Here is a 24,760-nt window from a genome sequence, read left to right as displayed (position 1 = left end):
CGTGCCAGGCACTGTGGGCACTACACGCACAAAGGCAAAAACCATAACTGGTGTTTGGATTCATTGGTTTATATTCTATTGGGGTGGGGTGAAGCTACCATATGGAAAGATAAAAGTATTTAGATTATGATCTGAGGAAGGAGAAAGCACTTGAGGGAGGGTGTGGAGCAATTAGGAAGGCCTTCCAGGAGGATGTAGCATATGCATTACCTGGAAGAGAGCAAGGGATTCTAAGAGGCTGTGCAGAGGATAGAATGTTAGATTTAGAAGACACTTATTAGCTGTGTGACCCTAGGCAAGTCACTTAACTTGTGTCCCCCTCCATTTCCTCATCTATAAAAATGGAGAGAATGATAGCACCTACATTCTAGGGCTGTTAGGAGGATAAAATGATATAGTATTTAAGTGCTTTGCAAACCTTAAAGTACTCTAAAAATGCTAGCCACTTTTTAAATTTTATTTTTAATTTATGGCATAAAATAAGCATTTCTATAACAGTACAATAAAAGATGATTGTACGTGAAACGGCCAGTCTACTATGCACAACTTGATATTCCTTTCAAATATACAGCAAAATTATCAGGTAAATTTATTTTTCTTTCTTCCTCTCCCCCTGCCCCAGATGACTACCATTAGACACACATACACACATATATGTAAAGCACAAATGAGGAGGAAGTACACTCTAGGTATGGGTAGCAGCGTTTAAATTGAGTTGAAGAGGTTTGTTGGTTTGGGACAACAAGTGGGGAAGAAAGAGAATTATGTAACTAGTTCCAGATCTTGGCATATACCCAGTTTGTCTCCCACTTGCTGGCTGGAGGAGAGCTCAGGACTTTGGCTTGCATGCTAAAGATTTTCTTGGCAAGCTTTCTACCAGTCTTATAACCATCCTCTCACCTGTCCACAACTCCTCCCTTGGGCAGCAGCAGGTAGATCCCTATTGGAAAGGAGGATGCTTGGGGAGCAGTGCCTTTAGATTTTCCCTGCCGAGGAGAGGGTTAAGGGGTAGGGCTCAGATCTCCCTAATCACTCCATACCACCTTTGCCTTCATTCCAATCCCATGGGCTGGTGCTAGCTCCTAGAATACCTGGCCCACCAGATGTTTGGTTTTGTTTTGACTTCTGAGAACTTCCGTTTCCCTTGGCATCTGAAGCCTAGTCAACAAGCTTTGGGCAATGGCAGTTATTAAAAACCTAGAGAAATTGACCTGGTCAGTTTCTTCTGCCCACAGAACTGCAACATGCCTGGGGTTAAATGGGAAGGGAGGTGGGAAGTAGTCCCTAGTTCTCTGGTGAGTGAGAACGTTTTCTTCCTCCACTGCAATTTGCCTCTGACTGTCACCATCGAGAAACACAGTGACAAGAGTTCTGGAAGTGGAGGACCTGGGTTTAAATTAACACCTCTAATAGGTGCTATGTGTGTGACTTTGAGTAAGTTACTTAATCAACATGGACCAGAGATGAATTTGCTCCTCTGTAAAATAAAGGAGTTAACTCCGTGTCCTCTGAATAGTCCCTTCCAGCCCCGAATTGATGATTCACTTGAAATAGCAGGTGCCCTGGGTTTGAGTTATGGCCCTAACACTATATAATCTTTTAACCTCATTTTGCTTAAATATCGAGTGAAATCAGGAGGACAGTTTAAATCCAACCTCAGGCAGTTACTAGCTGTTTGACTCTGGGGCAATTACTTAACTTCATGGTGCCTCAGTTTCCTCAAATGTCAGATGGGGATACAAATAAATACTCTACTTAGATAATTTGCTGTGAGGAAAGAATCATCATATGAATTTCATTTATATTATTCTGTGTGAACTTGAACTACTCAGCACTTTCTGCTTTCCCATCATTGCAAAACACTTGGAAGAAATCATTAGTGTAGGTTCCCTACCCCTGCATTAGTGGATACAGATCTAGCTTTGCATCTTCAAGGTGTCCTGCAGGGTGAGAGGAAAGCTCTTTCTGGGCTCATCTGGTCCTGCCCTCTCATTTTACATGTGAGGAAACTAAGGCCCAGAGAAATGAATCTCCCCATAGATATTAAGAAGCAGGGCCAGGATTTGAACCTGGAGTCTTAGACTTAATGTGCAAGTGATTGGAACCAGAATGAAAATCCAGAACTACTTTTTAGTATCTGTGTGACTTTGGGCCTGTCACTTGAGGTCTTCATCTGTGAAATGAGGGAAGGGCTAAACGAGATGGTTCTAGGGCTCCTCAATTTTAGACTTATATCTATGATTCTCTGCCTCCTTTTCATTGGCTGTCTGAGTGAGGCTGCTTACTTAGGCAGCTCTGCCTCACTTAAATCCAATTCACCCCAAGTCAAAACATCTCCCATGTGATACCATTGGTCTTCTTCAGAAGAAAGGATGAACCACAAACAAAGCTGAACACCTTCAGTCCAGGGGTGAACATAGGCTACCGTTGTGGTGGGTGAACCAGTGTTTACTGGGCACAGAACCTGGCACATAGTAAGCACTTAATTAAGCTTGTTGACTGACTGAATTGTAGGGCTTATAAAATTCATATAATTTATGATGTCCAAGGGCATCCTTCATAGAAGGAGGGATCTGTAGAGATGACCTTCAGCCTGTCTTGGGGAAACTGGCTCTTTGAAATTTATCCAGCAGGACAATTTAGACTAACTGCATTTTCTCAAAACAGAAACAACCAAGGAAAGTTCGACAGCTGGAGGGATGGATTGGTATCATTTCATTTCAAGAAGAGGAAACAGGAGGTTTCCTTTGGCCACTTTTGGAGGGATCATTCAAGTCATCAAGCAATTTTTCAAATCAATTCACTGAGTGTTAAACTATTTTCAGCGATTATTCTCTTTAGGTAATAGTTCATTTTATACAGTATTTTGAAAAATCTTACAAAGTGCCTTCCTCACAACCCTGTGAGACACATGGTACAAATAGTGTTATCCTCATTTTACAGATATGAACACTGAAACTTGGTGACATTAATGGACTTGTCCATGGTCCCAAAATGGCAGGCGGGGTATTTGAACCTCTAGCAGTTTTTCTAACTCCCGTGGCAGCTCTTTTCCCACAAACCCCTGGGCATGGTGGACCTCACAGCTCTGAAGAATTCCTCTCACCTTAGTTATCACTCCCTCTTGACTTGTATCTTCACAGCCTGCACAAACCTCTGGATACAGAGTCAGAGCACAGATGACCCTGGGAGTCACAATCTTGATAAACTTAGTATTCTTATTTGTAAAATGAACCAGTTAGAGCAGATAATCACTTCCAGCTTGAAATCCTGTTATCTTGTTCTTTGCATTTCATTTCCTCTGGCCTCTGATAATAGCCTTGCTACTGGTAGTGTCTCTTCCTCTGGGCTAGTATGATTCTCTCTCTCTGTCTCTCTCCCTCCTTCCCTCTCCCCTACCCCCCTCTCCTTCCTCCCACCCTCTCTCCTCTTTCTTCTCCCTCTCTTTCTTCCCTTTCCTCTCTCCTCCCCTCAAATGCCATCTCTTTACTCCCCTCTCTCTCTCCCTCTCCTTTTCTTTTTCCCTCTCTTTTCCTCTCTCCCTTTCCCTCCCTCTCCTTCTCTCTCCTCCCCTTTCTCTCTCCTTCTCCTCTCCTCCTCTCACCTAACCTCCATCTATTTTCCCACCCACTGAGTAAGTGGGGATGGGAGGAAGGGGGGTGGGGCAGGGAGCGGGGAAGAATCTAGGATCTAGACAAAGCCTCCCTCCCGGGCCTTTGGCCATGGGAAGGCTCTCTTATGTGATAAGGAGGGCCTCCAGACTGCAGACAGGCCTCCCACAATGCCTCCTTCCTTATTCAGACTTGTGCCTGCCTATACCCTCTATACACTCACTGCACACAGGCTTGGTTGACCCCAGGACGTCTTCACAAAACTCACACAATGCTGCATTCAATCTGCAGGATTAAAACAGAGAGGAAGCAAGCTGAGCAGGATGAGAACGTGAGGCCAGTGATTAGAACCGGTGTAAAACCACTACGATTCAGCCAGCCCAATGGTCACCAGCTGAAGGCCTCCTGAGGGGGGATCCTCCAAAGCCAGCAGAGCCCTGGCTCTGGGGTCAGAGGAACCGATCCTCTGACCTCTGACCTCTGACCATCCCTCCATTTGCTCTTCCTCTCTTTGGGCCTCAGTTTCCTTTCATCTGCAAAATGAGGGGTTGGATTAGTTGGCCTCTAAGGTCCTTTGTAGCCCTACTCATAAGGAGCTATGATCCTAGAAGCCCCTTAAAGGGAAACCCAAGCTTTAGACCTCAGGTTTTCTTTTTCACATATTTTTAGGGGTGGCCAGCATGCCCAGGCTGTAGTTATCTTGGATCAACAACAGTCCTGGGGGAGAATACTAATGATGCAGGCAACTAACTGGTGGCACACAGTGGATAGAAGTCAAGGTCTGGAGTTCAAATCCAGCCTCAGATACTTATTAGCAGTGTGACCCTGGGCAAGTCACTTAGCCTCTTTCTGCCTCAGTTTCCCTAACTGCAAAATGTGGATAATACTCACCTATACCTTGTAGGGTTGTTGTGACTCTCAAATGAGATAATATTTGTAAAAAAGAGCTTAGCACAGATCGGAAATACTATATAAACGCTTATTCCTGATGCTTCCCTGTCTGCCTCTGGAGAAGCAGGGGTAGCTGTTCCCTTTTAAATTCACTCTCACAAGAGGATCAATGAGTAAAGGGGATATGAAGAAAAGAGTCTTGGATTTGTAGCCAGATTACCTGGATCTGAATCTGCCCTTGGACAAATCACTTGACCTTCTTAGGGCCTCAGCGTCCTCTGGTATCAAATGAGGAGACTGAACTAGAAAACCTCTAAGATCCCTTCTACATCAAAATCTGTGATTTATTTCCCCACCTGGTGACAAGTAATCCTGACTTTTCTTTGTGGGAAATAGCAGTTCTAGGGGCCTGGGTATGTGTGTTAGTCCTTCATTGCTGAAGAAGACCATGCCATCAGAGAAATGATGACATGACTTGTACTTGACTTTGTTTTGAGTGAGGGAGGGCTGTGCAGGTCACCAGCCTCACTCCTCCTCCATCTGAATCCAGGGACCAGATATTCATCAGGATGACTGGAGATGACCCAGCATGGGGCAATTGGGGTTAAGTGACTTGCCCAAGGTCACACAGCTAGTGAGTGTCAAGTGTCTGAGGTGAGATTTGAACTCAGGTCCTCCTGACTCCTGCACTGGTGCTCTATCCACTGCACCACCTAGCTGCCCAAGGGGGCCTGGGAGGGGTCCACTAAAGACTACAGCATTTCTGTGACTCATTTCTACAAACTTCAGGACATATCTATCTTTTTAGTTTCATTTCTAGTCTCCAGCCTTAGGCTGTGGATGTAGCATGAGGCCGCCATTTTGTTCAGAATTATAACATTTAGGTAACACCTAGCTTGTAGAGTGGTTAGGAGGATTAAATGAGATGATATCGGTAAAGCTCTTAGCATAGTGCCCAGCATATAGGAGGCACTGAATATATGTTTCCTTCCTTCTTTCCTACCTTTTCCCCTCCCTTTCCTTTATTTCTTCCTTCCTCCCTTATTTCCCTCCTTCCTTCATCATTCTCTTTTTTCCTTTCTTTTTTCCTTCTTTCCTCCATTCCTCTTCTCAGAACATCTCATGATTCTTATTCTGAAGTAGGAAAAACTGAATGATATGAGAAAAGCTGTTTTAAAGTGTCTTAAGAATATAACCTAATGAATTGTATTGTTGGTACTGGGTGATTTATAGACCAAAGAATTGAGATTTGGGAGGAACTTAGAGAACATCTATTCTAACTAGTCCAACTCTCTCATTTTACAGATGAAGACCCGAGGCCCAGACAGGTGAAATGATTTGTCCAAGGTCTCACACCTGTCAGAGGCCAGGTCGTGTTTCCAAATATGTTCCATCCTGCCATCTGGTGGCAGAGCTGGATAGTGGAGACTCTACACTAATACTACTTAGAGCATGACAGCCACAAGATGGAGCAAGACTCCCGAGTGCCCCAAACAGGAGAGGGAAATGTTTGACAAAATAAATGAAAAATATGATAAAGCCCAGATAACTTTACATTTTAAGTCTAAGTCAACATGCAGCTACTGAGAACCTTATGAACGTATCCTCTGTAGAGGACCTCATTTGTATCTGAGTTTGATCCACTATTGGGGAGATCTTTTTTTCTTGCGTTCTTCCATTTCCTAAAAACCTTCAGGCATGGGATTCATAGGTCACTAAGATTTAGAGCTGTAAAGGAACCAAGAAGTCATCTAGTCCAACTGCCTCATTTTACAGATTTGTGTAGACTGATTTATATAATACAATAACTGTATTCCATTGTGCTTTGCCCACATTGCTTAGCAAACTCATGGTTCTCCCTATCAATTAACTGACTTTTCAGAGGCTAACCTGATAACTCGGATGATATAGGTGTTCATTTTTGGGGGTTTCTTTTTAAAATTAATTTTTTTGGTAGTCTGTTTTTATATCAGACTACTTACTTTTCACTACTATGTTTTTATGCCATATCTCAATGTCTCCTTCATAGCCACTCCTTATTTTGTGGTTGTTCGGTTGTGTCTGACCCCATTTGTGACCCCATTTGGGGTTTTCCTGGCAAAACTGGAGTGGTTTCCCATTTCCTTCTCCAGCTCATTTTTATGGATGGCGAACTGAGACAGATAAATCTGAGATCAGATATGAACTCAGGAAGATGAGTCTTCTCAACTTCAGCTCCAAGCACTCTATCCTGTGCACTACCTAGTCACCCAGCTACCCCTTATAACAAAGAATAAAAAGGAGGAGAGATAAGAGACTAGAAACTAATCAAGATTTTAAATAGGTCTGATAGTATTTGCAATGTTCCACATTCTAAACCTCTCCCTTCTCCCATACCTGCTTATATTTCTATACCTGCTTATATTTCTTTTTTTGGATCAAGCCCAGTCATTATAGTTTTTCAGGCTTCTCTGTTGTTCTTTCAATTTACACTGTTTAAGTAATTTTGTATGTTGGTTTCCTGGTGCTGCTTACACTGATTTGTATCAGTCCATTTACATCTTCCCCATGCTTCTCTGGATACACCATATTCATCAATTCTTACAGGCCAGTAATGTTCCATTAGGTACTACCATTTGTTTAGTCATTCTCCAAATGATGGATAGTAGCTATTCACTTGGGAATTGCGTACCTCTAGCACCTTCCACAGTCTTTCCTCTAACTTATCACTATTTAGCTCCTGCTGTGGCAAGGGAGCATAAGTCTTGCGACCATATATTCTGGATTTTTGGAGATAGGCCTGATTTTGAATGTTTTGTCCCATGCGGCACCATGTTATGTTGTTATTAAGTAGTTTCATTACCCCATTTGGAGTTTTCTTGCCAAAGATACCTCCACTTAGCTGTCCATGTGACACCATACAGCAACACATGCAGAACCTGTGTGGGAAGTCCTTCCACCAATGTGAATTGCATACTATTTATAGCTTATAGTTTTAGAAAGTTGTTTGATGGTCAGAGAAGTTGAGAGATAGTGAGAGATAGTTTGGTAAGGTGGAAAGAGCACCGAATTTGGAGTCAGAGGGCCTGGGTGCAAGTTGTGATTTTGCTATTTATGCCCTATGTGAGCTTGGATGAATCGTTTCATCACTTTGGGTTTCAATTTCCCTTTTAGCTCTGGTTCTATGTAAGAAAAGTTGAATTACTTGCCCATGGCCATTTATCTAATAAATGGAGAAAGTGGGATTTAAACCCAGGTCTTCCTGACTCCAGTACCAATATTATACCACCTCAATATTAAACTGCTACTCATATCCTCAATTTAAAATATTTTGTCCTATTGCCTCCATAAATTAGGGAAATGCTTCAGAAATTCCAACATGTTAGCAATTAATAATGGAATGAATCAAGGCATAGGGACCCAGGGTTTAGAAATGAAAGGGACTTTAGTGTCATAGAACCCAATAAACTCATTTTCTAGATGATGAAGCTGAAACACAGAGAAAAGTGTCTTGCCCAAACTAGTAAGTATACTAGGGAAAGATGGACGTGTCATTAATGATCGAGAAGCACAAGAGGTAGAAATCACAGGTTGAAGAAATGTTATACTTATTAAAAACAGGAGCATAGTAGCTCACATTATGTGCCTACAATGTGTGCATGCATAATTTTATGGGGCAGGAGGCAAGTGGGTGGTAATGGTGACAGTTGTATGTTTCTCATTGTAAATCCCAAGACTACAGTATGCTGTGGACTGATGCAAAGACCATTAAAACTGTCCTGAGTGGAAAGACACAGAATAAAGCTTACAAACTTTTGGCAGATTTTTGGTTTGGAGATAAGAGTCTAGATGAGTCAGCCACCTACCATTCATTAAGTGCCTACTATGTGCCAAGCATCTTACTAAGTGCTGGGCATATAAAGAAAAAGGCAAACAATAGTCTCTATTTTCAAGAAGGCCACATTAACATGCAAACAGCAATGTACAGAAAGTTACATATAGAAAACTGGAGATAATCAGAAGAAAATTCCAGAATTAAGGAGAAATCAAGGAAGACCTGTAGAAGGTGTGATTTTAACTGGGATTTAAGGGAAACCAGGAGGTTGAGAAGCAGAGGAAAAGCATTGCAGGTGTGGGGGCACACAATGAACATTTCCTGGAGTCAGAGTTGAAGTGTCTTGTGTGAAGACCAGCAAAGGAGGCCAGCGTCACTGCACTGAAGGGCATGCCCAGGAATGAAAGGTAGGAGGGAGCTACATTTGGGCAAAGCTTTATAAGCTGGATGGCAGCTAGGTGGCACAGAGCCCTGGGCCTGGAGTCTGGAAGACTCATCTTCCTGAGTTCAGATCTGGCCTCCAACACTTACTAGCCACAGGACCCTGGGAAAGTCACTTCATACTTGCAGATCTCATCAGCTTGTTGTAAAGATCAAGTGAAAATGCATTGTAACCTGTGAAGAGTTTTACAGTTGTAAGGCGTTATGGTGATGTCAGGCGAGGGCTGCCCTGCCGCAGGATATTATCTGACAGGTTTGATTTGGGCTTCATCTCTGAACTCATCTTATTTTTCTGGGGGAGGTTAAGTGGGTTTTTCCCGCCAGATAGAGGAGCTCTCTCCAGTGGGAGCAGGCCCCAGCCTGGTGTCAGGCTGCCATCCGGATGGGTGGGCCCCCGCTCACCTCGCAGGATGGCTCTATTTGGACAGTGTTGTTTTCCTTCCCGTCCAGGCAGAACACAGGTCTTGTCCGGCCATGGCTCATTTCCTTAGCACAGAACAACAAGCCTAAGTAGGAGCTGCTGCTGTGGGCCCCAGGATGGGTCGGGGGCGGGGGGGGGGGGGGGGGGGGGGGGGGAGGGGGAAGGGTCACAGGGTCACAGAGCCCAAACAACGCTTGCCCTCTTCCCTGGTACCCCTTTTACAGTTTTACAGCTTGGGATGATAGAGAAGCTAGTCTTGTTGGCTTCATGGGGTGGATGGTGGGGGAGATTAGTCTCCTTAAGTGAGATGCTCTCATTTGTGATTTAATGAAACTTTATCCAAAAGGATCCTTCTCCATTCAGTTTACTTCAGGGGAGGAACAGGGAAAAATAAGCACTGACTCTGGGGTAAAAAAGGCCTAGGGGCATTCTGGTAAATGTCGAACAACTGTTTCTCCAGGGGAAAAAATGTACCCACAAGATACTTTTAATTTATCCTGCATTATTATTTGTTATTTTGGGAGGCAGTCAGGGTTAAATGACTTGACCGGGGTCACACACCTAGTAATTGTCAAGTGTCTGAGGTCACACTTGAACTCCATCCTGACACCCCATCCACTGAGCCACTGCATTGTTAACGTTTCTTCACCACTTTCTAAAGTCTAGCCAATTAACAAAGTAAGTAGCTACTTACGCTGAAAACTTAGCGCTCAGCTCTCCAGAGCTGACTTAAGGTGTCTCCAGCACACCTCCGTCTGGGGTCAGATTCTGCTTCTGACTCACCTGTGTGACGTGGGGCAAGTCGGCTCACCTCTCTGGGCCTAAGTTCGCTCATCTTTAAAAAGAGAAAGTTGTATTAGATGACACCCTTATCTATGATCCTTGGCATTCCCAGAGAGGAAGGAAAATGAATAAATTGTTTTGCGTCTCCTCCCCACCTCCCTCCTCCTATACTCACCTCCTGAAATTGAGGGAAGGTTCGAGGCCAGGGTCCTACTGGACTGCCACTGGCTATGACACCGATGGCCTGGCTGTTCCTTTCTCAGTGACTCTCAACCCCATCTTTTAGACTAGGAGACTGCTACACCAAGCACTGGCGAAACTCTCCCACCCCCTTTTCCTTTATTTTAAGCTGACTCCTCTGCCTGCTTCCTCCATCCCATTTCTGAGTACGCTAAGTCTGGGTGCAGAAAATGCCCTCCTTCCTAAAGGCCTTAGGAAGTGTCCAGGACCGCAGTGGCTGGCTACCCTATTCTCCAGCCTAGCCAAAGTCTGGGAAAGGGGCGTGTGTTCCTTTAAGAGGCTGGCCCAGGAGTGGTGGGGTTTGTTCTGGGCTGTTTCCTCTCTGGCCATTCAAGAGCCCCAAACCCATCCTGTAGGCTCATTCACTGAGCAGGGACTGCGGGCAGTCTCCTAGGAGCTGGACTGGTAAGTGGGGTGTCTCCAGTCCTGGCCCAGGGAATCCAGGGAGGCACCTTGATGAACCTGTATTTCCTTACAGCCTGTTTTCTCTAGTGAATCTCCCTTACTCCTACCTCTGGTCCAGGAGAGTCTGGGCTGGGGTCTGAGGCAAGATGCAGGACAAGAATGGGGTCTGCGATTTGGACAGCAGGACATTCAGGGGCAGAGGGAGAGCCCCCTGGGCTTTGGGACAGGGAGCTGGGCTCTGGGGCGGGGGCCTCTTTGGTTTGGATGCACAGTGTGAGACCTGGTGCCAAGAATGAAAGACGGAAGGCTTAGGGCAGAGGTCCAGCTTAGTACCCGGGGCAGAGCAAAAGAGTTTGCCGTCTGCTGTAATATTCTTCTGGGGGAGAAACTGCCTGCCGTGTGCCAGTTCCACAGAAGTTTTCCTGATGGAGTGAGGTGAACAGGTAAGTTGGTAGGATTGGGGCCAGTTACCATATAATGGCTACCTTCAGTGGCTCGGAGAACCTGAGAACAGCTTTGGGGGTGTATGTGTGGTGAAAAGGCCCTGTTGGCTGGCCTGGGCTAGGCTGTGACTTCCACCTTAGCTCCTCTGGTGGGCCAGGAGACCCACATTTTTCAATCTGCCTCGTTTGAAGAAATGAGGAGAAAGGAAATGTGAGTGAAACTGACCCAGAGCCAGAGCAAAGCAGAGAACAGCTTCTCACCTTCCCAGCTTCTCTGACCCCTCTCCGGAGTGCCCTCCAACAGTGGGGGGCAGGCACACTATTCAGTGGGTGATGAGGGGAGATGAGGACCAAGAAATCTTGTCTCTGTCACAAAGTGGGACTTGGCGGGAGGCCCCTGGAGTGTCTATTAGACAAGCAGAGGTTTATCTAATGGACTCTCTGTAGCCTGGAGGATCCTTTTCTTGGGGATCAGGGCATCTAGCCCTTTTAGGAAGAAGCTTTCCTGATGGATTAGGGGGAGGCTCTGGTTCCTTTGTGGGACTCAGTTAGGGTGGGTGAGTGCACAGGGAATGTCAGGAGGGATTTTGATTCCCCTCCCAGCTCACCTTCCCCTTCCACATTCCCTTGACTGATAGTGGCAATTTCAAAGGAACTTATAAACCTTGTCCAAACAGGGGGCACAGATGTCAAATTCCTATCCCAGAGCCCTGGGGGCACGAGGCTGTTGAGAAGCCTGGTAGGTGCATGGCACCCTCTGCTGGTAAAATGGTGATGTGCGACCACCTGGAGACAGAAAGATCCTTGGTTTGGAGACAAAAATCAGAGTAATATAGATTCAGAGATAGAATTTTACAGAAAGGAAAATGGAGGCAAAGGGACGTTAAATGACTTTTCCATGATCACACAGGTAGAAAGAATTAGAACTTAGAATTAAACCTCGATTCCCAAATCCAGGTTCTTTCTACTAATACTTATAAAGCACATTGTAAATCAAGTACTGTGTAAATGCTATCCATCTATCTATCTATCTATCTATCTATCTATCTATCTATCTATCTATCTGTCTGTCTGTCTGTCTGTCTGTCTGTCTGTCTGTCTGTCTGTCTATCTGTCTATCTATCTATCTATCTATCTATCTATCTATCTATCTATCTATCTATCTATCATCTATCTATCTATCATCTCTCTCTCTCTGTCTCTGGCTCTCTCTGTCTCTGTCTCTCTCTCTCTGTCTCTGTCTCTCTCATCTAGTTTCTCCTCCTCCCCCTCCTCTTCCTTCTCTTTCAGAGTCCTAAGTTGGTACGGGAAAAGCCAGAAACTAAGGGAAGATTTTAAATTTGAAAAATTAAGAGGTATGTGATGGGAGGGAATGTGAAAGACTATATTTAACTGTGTAAATAGAATTTTGCCTTGGCACTCTCCCTTCATTTCTTTCCCCTTAATTGAGGGGAGAGTCTGCTTATGGCCTAGCTACAGGGTTCCCTTGCGCCCCACTCCCCTCCCCCCGTATGCTCTGTTGCATCAAAGTGTAAAGGAAGGAGCACCAGGAGTCAGTAGGCATAGGTTCTTCTCATAACTTTGCTACTAACTAGTTGTGTGACTTTGGACAAGAGGAGGCTAGGTGGCTCAGTGGATTGGGCTTCAGTCAGGAATTTTTGAGTTGGAATTCTGCTTGCTAGCTGCATGCCCTTGGACAAGTCCCTTAACCTCTCTCGGCTTCAGTTTTCTTATCAGTGAAATGGGAATATTAGTAGCTCCTTCCTCAGAGTTTCTAGAGGGGATCAAATGAGATAACATTTATCAAGCACTTTGCCAACCTTAAAGGACTCTATAAATTGTAGCTATAAAATGAGGGGTTTGTTGATCTCTAAGGTACCTTCTAGCTCTAATATTCAGAAGTGGTTTTATCCTCTGTCTAAAGGATGCCAGGAAGATTAGAACAGATTTGGGGAATCAACCTGGTGATCCATTTTCTTTCTCTGAATGATTCCAAATTGGGCTGATTCCTGGGTCCTCCCTGTTTGTATCTCTAAGCCAGAGGAAAATCAAATTGGCCTCCAGTGACAGGGAAGAGCAGCATGTTATATGACTGCTTCTTGGGCTCTTTTGGTCAATTGGATGCAGGATGAGAGCTGAGCAAAAGGATATGGGGAGTGTAGAATGAAGTCTAGGAGAACAAGGTTAAGAAAGGAGTGTTCTCCAGTGACCTTGTGTAGGCAGAGAGGTATTTTCATCTCTCAGCTTCAGAATCTCAAGAGCGTAAGATCTGGAAGGAACTTTACAGATCATCCAGTCCAACACTTTTATTTCACAGATAAGTCAACTGAGGTCCAGAGAGGTGTAATTGCTTGCCCAAGGCTTTCCCTTAATGACAATACTGAGATGGAAGCTCATGTCTTTTACCTCCCAATTTAGGATTATTTCTACTATGCTAGTCAGTCTTTCCAATTTATACTCTGGCTAAATCAAGGATCTACATACACTAATTTAGATTTAGAATATTAAAACCCATTCTTGTCTGCAGCCTGGAACTAAAGAAATGAGAGAGGGAAAAAGTTGGGGGGAGTCAAGGTAGGAAAGACATCACAGCATAATAGAAAGAATGGTAAACCTGAATGGAAAGGCAGGCTGCCTGACAGAGGAGACTGAACCATCATTAAGCAAATGGTACCCAATCACTTGTCACATTAGATGATTGGAAGTAAGACATCTTGGGTTCGAGTTTTATTCTTACCACTTAAGGGGTTTGGAAACCTTTAGTTAGTCACAACCTTCTGAGTTACAGTTGAGCCATCATCTGTCAAATGGGGAAGGAATAATAACACAGATATGTTGTGAGGAAAATGCTTTGTAAATGTGATAAGGACTGGCTGGTGAGGGTCCAGTCCAAGGACTATGCTAATGGGACCCATGTGGATGATTGGTGAGTTTGCTTCTGGAAATGCGTGATGTTGGTGAATGGAGGCCTGGCTCTCAGCTGTCTCCTGTCTGCTTAATAATGGCAAAGTGGGGCCTTTTGGTTGGCTGGTGGCTGAGTTGGAACCAAAAGTGTATACCAAAGATTCCAGTAGTCCAAAGTTGGAGGAGTCATCAGAGATCCAGTGACCAAGCCTGGGAAGGTGGTATTCCTGAAGAGTTACATGCTTGACCTTGCCAGCTGTGGGTTGATGCTGCAGCTGAGATGAACTCAGGGAACTCATCTGTCAGCCCTGCCACATCCAGAAGTTAACTCAGTGGTAGGCAGAATGTTTGTAGCTGCCGCTTTCAGTTGGAGCCCACTCTTCCCAAGGACTGAGGTGGTTCTTCCAATATTTCTAGCCCTAACAAAGCCCTCTGCCAAAAGAAAGAAGATGCAAACAGGTTCCAACCCAGATATAGGCTTGCCAAGGAGACCACATGCTCCAGAGTTCAGAGAATTATATTTACTCTTTGTGTGGAGCAGGAAGGTAAAGCATGAGCTTCTACATTGGAGCTCTTGGTATACACCAAGAAGCCATGCCATGAAGAAAGCAGTCAGGGAAAAGTTAGAGAATACCTGTGTGTGCTCTAAAGAGCTGGAGTTTTCCACCACTGCATCATTCCAGAAGCAGGCTCAGCAAACATTCCTGTAGTTACATTGGGCTTCCTCCTAAGGTTGGGCCCTCATTGGCCATTACATCAGAACCAAAGTAAGTCCTTCTGTCCCTTACATTCCCTGCAGCTGTTGCTTCTTGGTTCTTTGTAGCTGCATATGAACCCCAAAGCACCTAGAACAATATATGGCCCATAGTCTGTATTTAGCAAACGCTTGTTGATTGATTGATTACGGCATGTGGATGCCACTGGGAACATGAAACAGGGTCCAAAACTCTGCTTCATGTTCCTTGCAATCTTGACTCCATGAAGTCATGGACTACTTATTTTTACCTTTTTTTGTATCCCCAGCACTTAGCATAGTGCTTGACACATAGTAGGCACTTAATTCATGTTTATTGATTGATGAACTGTGGAGAACTTAGTATATACATCAGGTGGGAAGGAGATACAGATTCATTCCCTGAGTTTGCTGAAGAGGATTCTTATGACTCCAGTCTCCCTGTGGGGCAGAGAAGAATTTGGGGGTAAATGGAGTCAGAGACCCATGTCCTGGAGAAGAACCAAAGTATGTTCCCTCTAGCTGTGGGCAGACTGCCTTACAGACAGGGCATAGTTCATTGGGGCAGCCAGCTGGACCACACTCAGCCTGAAGGGGTGGGAGGGCTGGCTGCCAATCTTTCTCAGCAGGAAGCCCAGACTCAGGGTTAAGCAAGACATGAAAGGCTTAGTTTACCACCCAGGGCTAAGAAATTGGAGGAGAGGAGAATTGAGTTGAGGCTACATGGATTCTGGGTTTTTTTTGTGGCTTTAGCATCATCAGAAAGGGAATTTTTCATGGACTGAGAAGGAAGCTCAGAGAGGGTACCTTGGCTGTGGCCAAGGCAGGACTCTTAGCTGGAACTCTGTTGCTTGACCCAAGCTGTCTAGATGTCATAAGGATACGTCTTGTACTCCTTTCCCAATGGAGTCATTCTCTCAGTCTAACCCATGTACTCTTTTCTTTTCAGTTGGCTCGTTGGGAGCCCTCAACCCTTAGCCAAGAACAGTTGAGTTTCTCTGGACAAGAAATGCTGCTGGTGTCATTGATAATGTTCCTGCTGCCTTTTGGCTGTCCCGGACTCCCTTTCTACAATGGTTTCTACTATGGAAATGTCATGAATAACAGGAGCTACAGAAATGGCAATGGAGAAGGTGGGTGTGCCACCAAGGCCAGGGACCTCAATTTTGACTGTTTAATTCATCAATCAATCAGCAAACTCTTATTAAGTGCTTACCTATATAGCCTGGGCTGGAAGCTAGGTGGTGCTGTAGTACACAGAGGCCTGGGCCTGAAGTCAGGAAGACTAATCTTCCTGAGTTCAAATGTGATCTTAGACACTTACCAGCTGTGTGACCCTGGAAAAGTCACTTCACCTTGTTTGCCTCAGTTTCCTCTTCTATAAAATGATCTAGACAAGGAAATGGCAAACCATTCTAGTATCTCTGCCAAGAAAACCCCAAATGGCATTATGAAGAGTTGGAAATGGCTGGAAAAGAACTTAATTCAAATATTCTGGTCACTGCACTGGGAATACAAAGAAAGCAAAAGCAATCCCTGCTCTCAAGAAATGTACTTTTAAGAAAAAATGTTTTAATTTAGATCTTAACAGACATCACAAACAGGTCAGAGTTCTTAAAAATTCAAAGTTGTTGATCTTTACAATGCTGTATGATGAGAGCATATTGCTCTCCTGGCTTTGTATCAGTTTATAAAAATAAAGAGGCTTCCCAGATTTCTCTGAAATCTTCCCCCTCACTATTTCTTAACAGTGCAATACTATTGTATTACACTGGTAATCCTCAAAGGGTGTGCTGCTAGTTCCGTTGGGTGTGCCATGGAATTTTGGATGTTATATTAATGTAGAAAAAAGAAAAAAAATTGAAATAATTTTGTTTAAATGCATTTTACTTATCCACCCACCACATGTAGTGTGGCAAAGCACATTATTCATAAAATAAACAAAACCTGCCTATTATTTGTATGTACTAACCTCAAAATGCATCAACCTTGAACTCCCAGAGAACTCAACAAAAACAGCTGCTCTTATTTAAGGGAAACTGTGAATACTAGAGTTTCTTGATTCTCCCGTAGTGTTGCCAAATTAAATGTTCAGTCCTTTGAACAAAATGTTTGCGAACTAGTGCATCACATTTGTGTGCCACAGTTTGATTCCTTTTTCTCCAGTCAATGGGGATCTATTTCGTTTCCAGTTCTTTGCCACCACAAAAGTGATGCTATGAATATTTTACTATTGGGACTCTTTTTTTATTTTTTTTAAAAAAAGTAAATTTCATTGTAATCACAATTCATGGACAACTCTTTAGCCTTTAGGTCAGGCTGAAGGTGTAGCTTGTCCTTAGCTCCTTCCTTCCACTCTCTTCCAGGTAAGACGGGAAGCTAGTTACCGACGGCCACTCTGTGGAGCTGGGGGTGGCTAATACTTTTGGGGGTATCTGTGCTGTTAGAAAGATGTTCCTTCAGTGTGTCCTGTAGCTGGGCAGGGTCTGGCCTGGGAGCTTGGCTTTTTCTTCTAGATGACTCCTCCCCACCAAAAATAATCATTCCTGTTTTTAGTTATATGGTATTTAGTTGGAAGATTGAGTTGAACATCTTTTTTCTTTTTCTTTTTGGTATTGATTTTGTTTTTAAATTTTTATTGATAATGTTTTTTTGGTTGCTCTCTGGTCCCCTCAGAGAGAGCCATCCCTTGTAACAAAAATAAGAGGGGGAAAAGCAGCTTAGCAAAATTAATAATTCCATTCAGTCTCATAGTATGTGCAAAGCTCTGTACCAATACTCTCCCACCTGTACAGAGATGAAAGATGAAAAGAGGTCCATTTTGTTCTCTCTTCTTCTGGGTCAAGTTTGCACACTGTCTTTGTCTTAGGACTTTTTGAAATGTTTCCTTAGACCTTTAGGTGCTCTCATTTGGATTGTGAGTTGTGGTTGTGAACTGCATGAGTGTGATAAATACCTTGGGACATCTAGCTTCTTGACACTGGCCTTAGACAGTTCCTCACCCTGGATTGCCATCTCTCCCAAAAGGTTTCTTCAATGGGGTGAAGTTGGTGGTAGAGACACCCGAGGATCCCTTGTTCACTCACCGGGGTGCCAATGTGACTCTGCCCTGCCGGTACCACTATGAACCAGCACTGACCTCCTCTCGTCCAGTCCGGATCAAGTGGTGGAAACTGGGGGAGAACGGGGCCCTTGAGAGGGATGTGCTGGTGGCCATTGGGCTGAGGCACCGAAGCTTTGGGGAGTTCCGGGGTCGTGTTCATCTTTTACAGGAGAAGGAGCAAGATGTTTCCCTGGTGATCCATGACTTGCGCCTACAGGACTATGGGCGCTATCGATGTGAAGTCATTGATGGACTGGAAGATGAGAGTGGTGTGGTGGAGCTGGAACTGAGAGGTAAGCAACTGGGAGAGGGAGATACACACACACACACACACACACACACACACAGACAACCAGAGGGAGAGACAGAGAGAAGAGAGAGACACAAAGAGAGACAGAGACAGAGAGGAGGGACAGACAACAGACACAGACACAGAGACAGAGACAAAGAGACAAAGACAGAGAGAAAGAGAGAGAGGAGGGACTGAGAGACAGAGACTGAGAGACAGAAAGAGAGACAGAGAGAGACAGAAAGAGAGAGAGAGGAAGGACAGACAGAGACAAAGAGAGGAGGGATAGAGAAAGACAGACAGAGAGACAGACAGAGAGACAAAGGCAGAGAGAAAGAGAGGAGGGACTGAGAGACAGAGACAGACAGACAGGGACAAAGAGAGAGAGACAGAGGGAGACAGAGGCAGAGAGAGAGAGAGAGAGAGAGAGAGAGAGAGAGAGAGAGAGAGAGAGAGAGAGAGAGAGAGAGAGAGACAGGTGCAGTACTGGGGTTGAGGAGGCAAGGGGAAAGGAATGGGTATGGTTTGACCCTCTCAGCTTCTAGGGTAGGACTATTTTCAGAATATCATGGGATTTAGATCTTGAAGGGACCCTAGATGTAGGTCATCTAATTCACCCCTTTCCGTTTACAGATGAAGAAACTGAGGCCCATACAGAGAAATGAAATGATTTGCCCAGCTTTACCTAGGTAGTAAGTCACAGAGCCAGGTTTCAAACCTAGGTCTCCTAACTCCAAATCTCAGGTTCTTTCCAGTACATTACCTATTATATTCTTAGTAACTCAGTCCCTACCAATGCATCCCCACCCCCACCCCAATAGCTAACAACAATGCTTTTATACAGTGCTTTGTTACATATGTTATCTCATCTGATCCTCACAACCCTGTGAGGGAGGTGCTATTATTACTCCCTAAATGGGGATAATGGATAAGAAAACGGAATCTGAGAGAGATTAAGTACCTTGCCCAGGGTCATACAGTTAAATGTCTGAGGCAGGATTTGAACTCAAATCTTTTTAACTCCAAGTCCAAAGCTCTGTCAACTAGACCACAGTTCATAGCCCGTACCTATAAAGCCTTTTTTGTACAGTATCTCATGTTATCCTTGCAACAACCTATTCCCACTATTATTCCCATTTTATAGATAAGGAAGTGATTTGTTTAGCTCTGAAGTGGGCTTTGTGTCTTGATCCTAAGCATAACACATGCTGTTGGCATGTCTAGAATGCAGAAGTCTGCATCCTTCTCCTAAAGTGGGGAGGAATGGCATGCTAAGAAGCTTGAGGTAGGAGTCTTCACAGGGTGAAGCTATGAGCTTGATATCTCGTCCTGTCTTCATTTTGGCTGTTTACTGGCCTTAATCATTTTACTTTTCTCTATTTTCACTTCTTTATGTATAAAAATAGGGATAATAGCTCCCCTGATGACTTCATAGGGTTATCAGGATCAAATGAGATACCATATGGGAAATCCCTTTGAAATTTGTAAAACACTATTAAAACACAAAGAATTAGTATTGCTCTAATTACTGGGTCTGGGTGTATGTGGGTTTCCTATGTGTAGGGAAGAAAGTTTGATTGGTGACAGGGGCCATTTGCTGGATACCTCTCCTTTGTGGGAGGGAGGGTTTTCTCTAGTAGGGAGGGCCTGTCTGTGGCCGGGGAATGGGGGGGATGGTCTACAGTTCCTCTAGACCTGTTGTACCAGGACCTTGAAAGAGGAAAGGCGTAGATATAGGGTTGAGAGATCCATGGGCTGGGAGGGTGGGGAGGTGGGGAGGTGGGGGAGGTGGGGTGGAGGTGGGGGATGGTAGGATTACAAGTAGTATGGGAGATAATTGGGGGATGAGAGCAGGTGGTGCCAGGAAATGGGGTGATTAGGGAGCTGGGAGGTAGAACACCCAAAGCAGTAGAGGTAAGAGGAGAGGATATTAGATGGGACAAGAGAAAATGAAGTAGTGGGGGTTCTTCAGATGTGTGGGCTGTGTGGCTGAGGGCCCGACAAGTTGTGGGATGAGAAAGGAAACTTTCTCTTTTCCCTCCCCTCACCTAGACCTCCTTTCCTCCCCAATCCACAAATCTTATTCCTGGTGTGTCTAGGCTTGTCTAGTTGTTCAGATTTCTTGCTTTAGGATGTAACCTGAGGCTTGGGATGGAAAGCCAAATAAAGGTCATCCACATTCCTCGGAGATCAGACCTCAAGGCAATTTCTAGGGTCTTAGGCCACTGCTGATGGCGCCCTGCTGCTTCCTAGAACAAAAGGTCCCTAATGACATCACTTGAAACGGGTAGGGCTAGAAAATGAGGACTAGCTCTGCCCTCTAGTTGGGATTCGAAAGTTGTCAGCCCTGATTCCTGATCTGATCACTCAGTGGAGGTCTCTAGGGCTGAGACGGAACCTTTCAGCATTGATTTCTTCAGTCCCTTCTTGGCCCTCATTCTCCCCATGTGCTTTCTCCCATTTCACTCTCTCCACTCTTTTTGCTACATATTTGCTTGTATCATACCTACTCTTTTATCTCCTTCACTCCCAATACATTCTGCTAATGTAAGGCATAAGAATAAAGCTTTTTTCCCTTCTTTGCCCCTTTGTGGAGCAGTTTCTAGCTCAGATAGCTCACAAGGTAGCTCTTAGCCATCCTGACCCCAGGCTGTTTCTTCGGAAACTAGTCCTGACTCATCCATCCAATTCTTCCTTCGGTTGTGACTCCTTGTTCTTTCCCTCTCTTCTGCTTGCCAGGTGTGGTGTTTCCCTATCAGCCGCCCCACGGTCGCTATCGGCTCAACTTCCATGAGGCACAGCTGGCCTGTGAGAAGCAAGACGCTGTGATGGCCTCTTTTGAGCAGCTTTTCAGGGCCTGGGAAGAAGGACTGGATTGGTGCAACGCAGGCTGGCTGCTGGACGGGACTGTGCAGTATCCCATCACCTTGCCTCGGCAGCCGTGCGGGGGCCACAGCCTGGCGCCCGGGATCCGCAGCTATGGGGAGCGCCACAGGAGACTGCACCGCTACGATGTCTTCTGCTTCTCTTCCTTGGTGACAGGTGGGTGCCCCTGGGAGAGCCTCAGCTTTGCTCTGCGTGCGTCCGGTCCAGGTATCTGAGGAGGTTTCCCTGGATCAGATCGGAGGTGGGTGTGAGGGTATGGGGGTGACGCTGGTCATGCTGTAGCATGGGAAACTCAGCCCAGAGACTGTACCAGGGGTGTTTAACTATTAATCAGAATGAGAGAATTGGAAATCAAAGAATCATGTATGTTATATGCATATATATAAAATATCACCTGTTTTATACGTGTGTATAAAATATATACATAGAAATGCATATTTAGAAACATATGTGTACATAACTACATCTGTGTCTATCTGTATCTCTTGTTCGTACCTTGCTATTTGAATGTTGTTTTCCCCATGGGGGAGTCCTTTGAGAGCTAGAACTTTCTTCCACTTTTATTTGTATCCCCCACACTTAACACACTTAACACACTTAATACATGTTTGTAGATTTGTTGGATTAATAATAATAATGATGATGTTTAATAAAGGGCATTGATAAAGGGCTTTAAGGTTTGCAAAGTGCTTTCCCAAACACAAAAATCATCTCATTTGCTCCTTGATCTAAACTTCGTGTCTTCCTCATTGTGTGCTGCACACAGTAGATGTTTAATAAGTCCCCACTGAATCTAGTTGAACTAAGATCCCTGCTGTTCTGGCTGCTGTAATGCTCATGGTCCTGTCCCACCATCTCCCCACAGGGCGGGTATATTATCTAGAGCACCCAGAGAAGATGACACTGGCTGAGGCAGAAGAGGCCTGTCAGGAGGACGGGGCCCGAATTGCCAAGGTGGGGCAGCTGTTTGCGGCTTGGAAGTTCTATGGTCTGGACCGCTGTGACGCAGGCTGGCTGGCTGATGGCAGTGTCCGCTACCCTATCACTCGTCCTCGGCCTAACTGTGGGTCCCTCGATCCTGGTGTGAGAAGCTTTGGTTTCCCGGACAAGGAGAGCCGGAAATATGGGGTCTATTGCTACCTACAGAGCTAGGACTGAGGAGCCCGTCTCCCCTGGCCCCAGCCTTGCTTCCTCTCCTTTTTTTCTCTCTTCTGCTCCCCCTCAGAGCTGGTGTATTTATTGAAAGTCTCATTTTTCCTGAGGGTTGAGGAGATTTAGATGACTTTTTTACATTTTTCAACAATTTGTTTAAACAATATTTTTTATTATGTGTTTTTTAAAGCCAAAAAAGGAAATTGAATTTTCCTAAGACATGCCTTCTCAAATATCTTTCTTACCTCTGGGCTCCTTCTCTCACCCTGGGCACTCAGTAGGAGCGTTGAATCTTAAAGGCAGAGGGAACTTCAGAGATCATCTAGTCCAACTGTCTCATTTTATGGATGAGGAAGCAGCATCCCAGAGATGGGAAATGACTTGTCTAAGGTCACACAGCAAGTTAGTGGCAGAGCTGGAATTAGAACCCAGGTCTCTAATCTCCTAGTCCACAGTTCTTTAAAAGTAATCTGGGCTCTCCATTTTCCTTCTGTTGGTGGAGGTGGGGACTATTTCTTATGTGAGAGGAAAGGAGAGATTCATGGGGTCCCTATCTGTCTTATGTTGACATGTAACAAGACAGGGGACACCGAAATCAAGAATGTGGACATTTCTTGCTAACTTGGCCTTGTGCGGTTCATGCTTTCCTTCTCTCCTCCCATTTCACGGGGGACCATTCTTGTCCAGGTGAGTCCAAATCAGTCCGTCCAAGAAGTCGATGTTCCCGACAACATCCCAAGCTCCACATCTATGCCTGGTCCAAGAATTTTTGTGTCTCACTCCCATTTTCTACTTCCTTTCTGGGGACCTGCCACTAGGTCCATGTTTTCCAAGTTTATAAATGGTGCTATGACCTTTGAAACCAATTCTAGTTCCTTCTTGCTCCTTTTTCCTCCCTTTGTCTCTACCTGCATTTTATTTTTTTTGACTGAGCTCTTGCTCTGTGGTGAGGTATGGCTATGGGGAGTGATAAAGGAGAAAGAATCAGGGTGCCCACATGTGGGCATGTTCGTTGATAGTGGGTGGGAAGGGTATGGGAGAATTGCTGCTCCCCTGAGTTGCCATGGAAATGTTTTCTTAAATGCATCCAATAAATTTGTGAAACTAAGAGATGGATCTGAAAGGAGGAGTGAGAAGGGAAAGCTCCTGCTGTCTTAATGGATCTTTGTCGCTGCTGGAGGCTGGATTCTAGGTTAGATTTGTTTTTATTACTTTCACCCAGAGCTGCAGCTCTGAGCTTGAATGCATCTTCAGGGCCTCATTATACACACACTCTGTGCTATTGGAGACAAATCCCTTCCATATCACAGGGATTTAGGGGCATGGCACCCCCTTGATCTGGAAAATCCAGGTAACATTTTTTTGGCCTTCCCTTTGTACCAGAAAAGAAGTCTGAATTATTATGGTATCAAAAGATAAAATATATTGATATTATGCAATATTATACATTTATTTTATGCATTTCTGATCTCTAAACTTTTTCTGTGTCATCTGCTGGCCTTTGTGCGTTGTCTGTGGCTTCTGCAAAACTCCTCTAAAATCCCCATTTTATTTCTGACGCTGATCTGGGATATATCAAAACCTCTATGGGGAAAGTTGTGATGTGGAAGGGATAACTGTATATAGGAATTCCCTTTTTTGATTGTGGTAAAAAAACTTAGAGAGGGAGAGGTTCAAGCAGGGAACCAAGTGTGGCCAGTGCTCCACTTCACTCAGGCCTGATGATTTCTAAGACCAGTTGCAGGATCTTCCCTCTCTGCTCTCCCCCACTTACCTTTTATGGGCCCCAGAAATCAAATATGAAGGGTGGATTCAAATTCTGACCTCTATTCATTGCAAATATTCCTTTGTGATTTCTTCCCCATTTTCCTCTTAGTGTCTAATCCTTTCCAAATCCCCCCTGCTTCCTTAAGTACATTCTGTTTTCAGAGCACTGTATAAGGTCCAGTTCACAAGCCCTCACCTTGGTCTTGTTTCTTGATCTGAGTATAATATGAATCCATGAAGACACACACACAGATTTGCATATTCACACATACACATTCCATCATGTTAGCCTCAGTCTCCTTATCTATAACACCAAAGGGGTGGAAGAGATGACCTCTAATATCTCCTCTAGCTCTAAATCTATATTCCTACAGAATTTGCTCTGATAAGAATAAGTCACAGTAGGTTTTACTGTATATGGTTTCTAGCAGCTTGTCTGCAGTACACACACCTAGTTCAAAGTTTCCTTTGAACAAAAAGAATTTATTACCTTCGGGGAGTGAGCCAGAAAAAAGACTTTCCGTTTCCCCAAATGTCCCTTCAGTAAGCCCTTAGTTGTCCGGCGCCCATCCCTTAAATTAGAAGAAAAAAAGACTCTTCCAATTTCTTTTATTATCATCATTGTCAGTTTTCAAAAGTATAAATAGATGCACGGAACCATGGTGGCCTGCACGGTCCCGGGGGGTGACGCTCGAACCTTGGATCAGGAGCGCCCCCCAGCCCTGCTGTGACGCTGGCTGTGACGGCAAATTGGTGGTGAGAGGAAGCCAGAGAAGCTAATTAGTCATAGAGTGGAACCAGCCCCAGAACCCATCCTCCTTCAAGCTTCTCCTTCCTTCTTGCCCTCCCCATGCACCTTTCTCCCTCTTCCCCCCTC

The 24,760-nt window shown here is 44.7% G+C and overlaps 1 protein-coding gene and 1 long non-coding RNA gene across 3 annotated transcripts; both read left to right on the top strand.

The window, feature by feature from the left end:
• The first annotated feature begins 2,667 nt into the window (after positions 1 to 2,667).
• LOC140509923 (uncharacterized) lies at positions 2,668 to 8,304 on the top strand. Its single transcript, XR_011968997.1, has 2 exons — positions 2,668 to 2,841; positions 5,808 to 8,304. It is a non-coding gene; the product is annotated as an uncharacterized lncRNA (long non-coding RNA).
• A 2,225-nt stretch (positions 8,305 to 10,529) lies between these two features.
• Positions 10,530 to 22,737, top strand: HAPLN3 (hyaluronan and proteoglycan link protein 3). Of its 2 annotated transcripts, none has more exons than XM_072617955.1 (5): positions 10,530 to 10,606; positions 15,636 to 15,819; positions 17,714 to 18,082; positions 20,818 to 21,120; positions 21,830 to 22,737. In XM_072617955.1, the coding sequence occupies exons 2-5, from the start codon at positions 15,696 to 15,698 to the stop codon at positions 22,114 to 22,116; spliced, it is 1,083 nt and encodes a 360-aa protein (XP_072474056.1). In that variant the 5' UTR covers positions 10,530 to 10,606; positions 15,636 to 15,695; the 3' UTR covers positions 22,117 to 22,737. The 2 variants fall into 2 exon arrangements, with proteins under 2 accessions (XP_072474056.1, XP_072474061.1); XM_072617960.1 differs by lacking the exon at positions 10,530 to 10,606 and adding an exon at positions 12,337 to 12,404.
• Positions 22,738 to 24,760: the final 2,023 nt, after the last annotated feature.

This window comes from Notamacropus eugenii, chromosome 1 (genome assembly GCF_028372415.1).
Source record: "Notamacropus eugenii isolate mMacEug1 chromosome 1, mMacEug1.pri_v2, whole genome shotgun sequence".
In the NCBI taxonomy this organism is placed as follows: Eukaryota; Metazoa; Chordata; class Mammalia; order Diprotodontia; family Macropodidae; genus Notamacropus; species Notamacropus eugenii.
The sequence above is the reverse complement of the archived record's forward strand: the minus strand, read 5'-3'. Positions and strand labels throughout refer to the sequence as shown.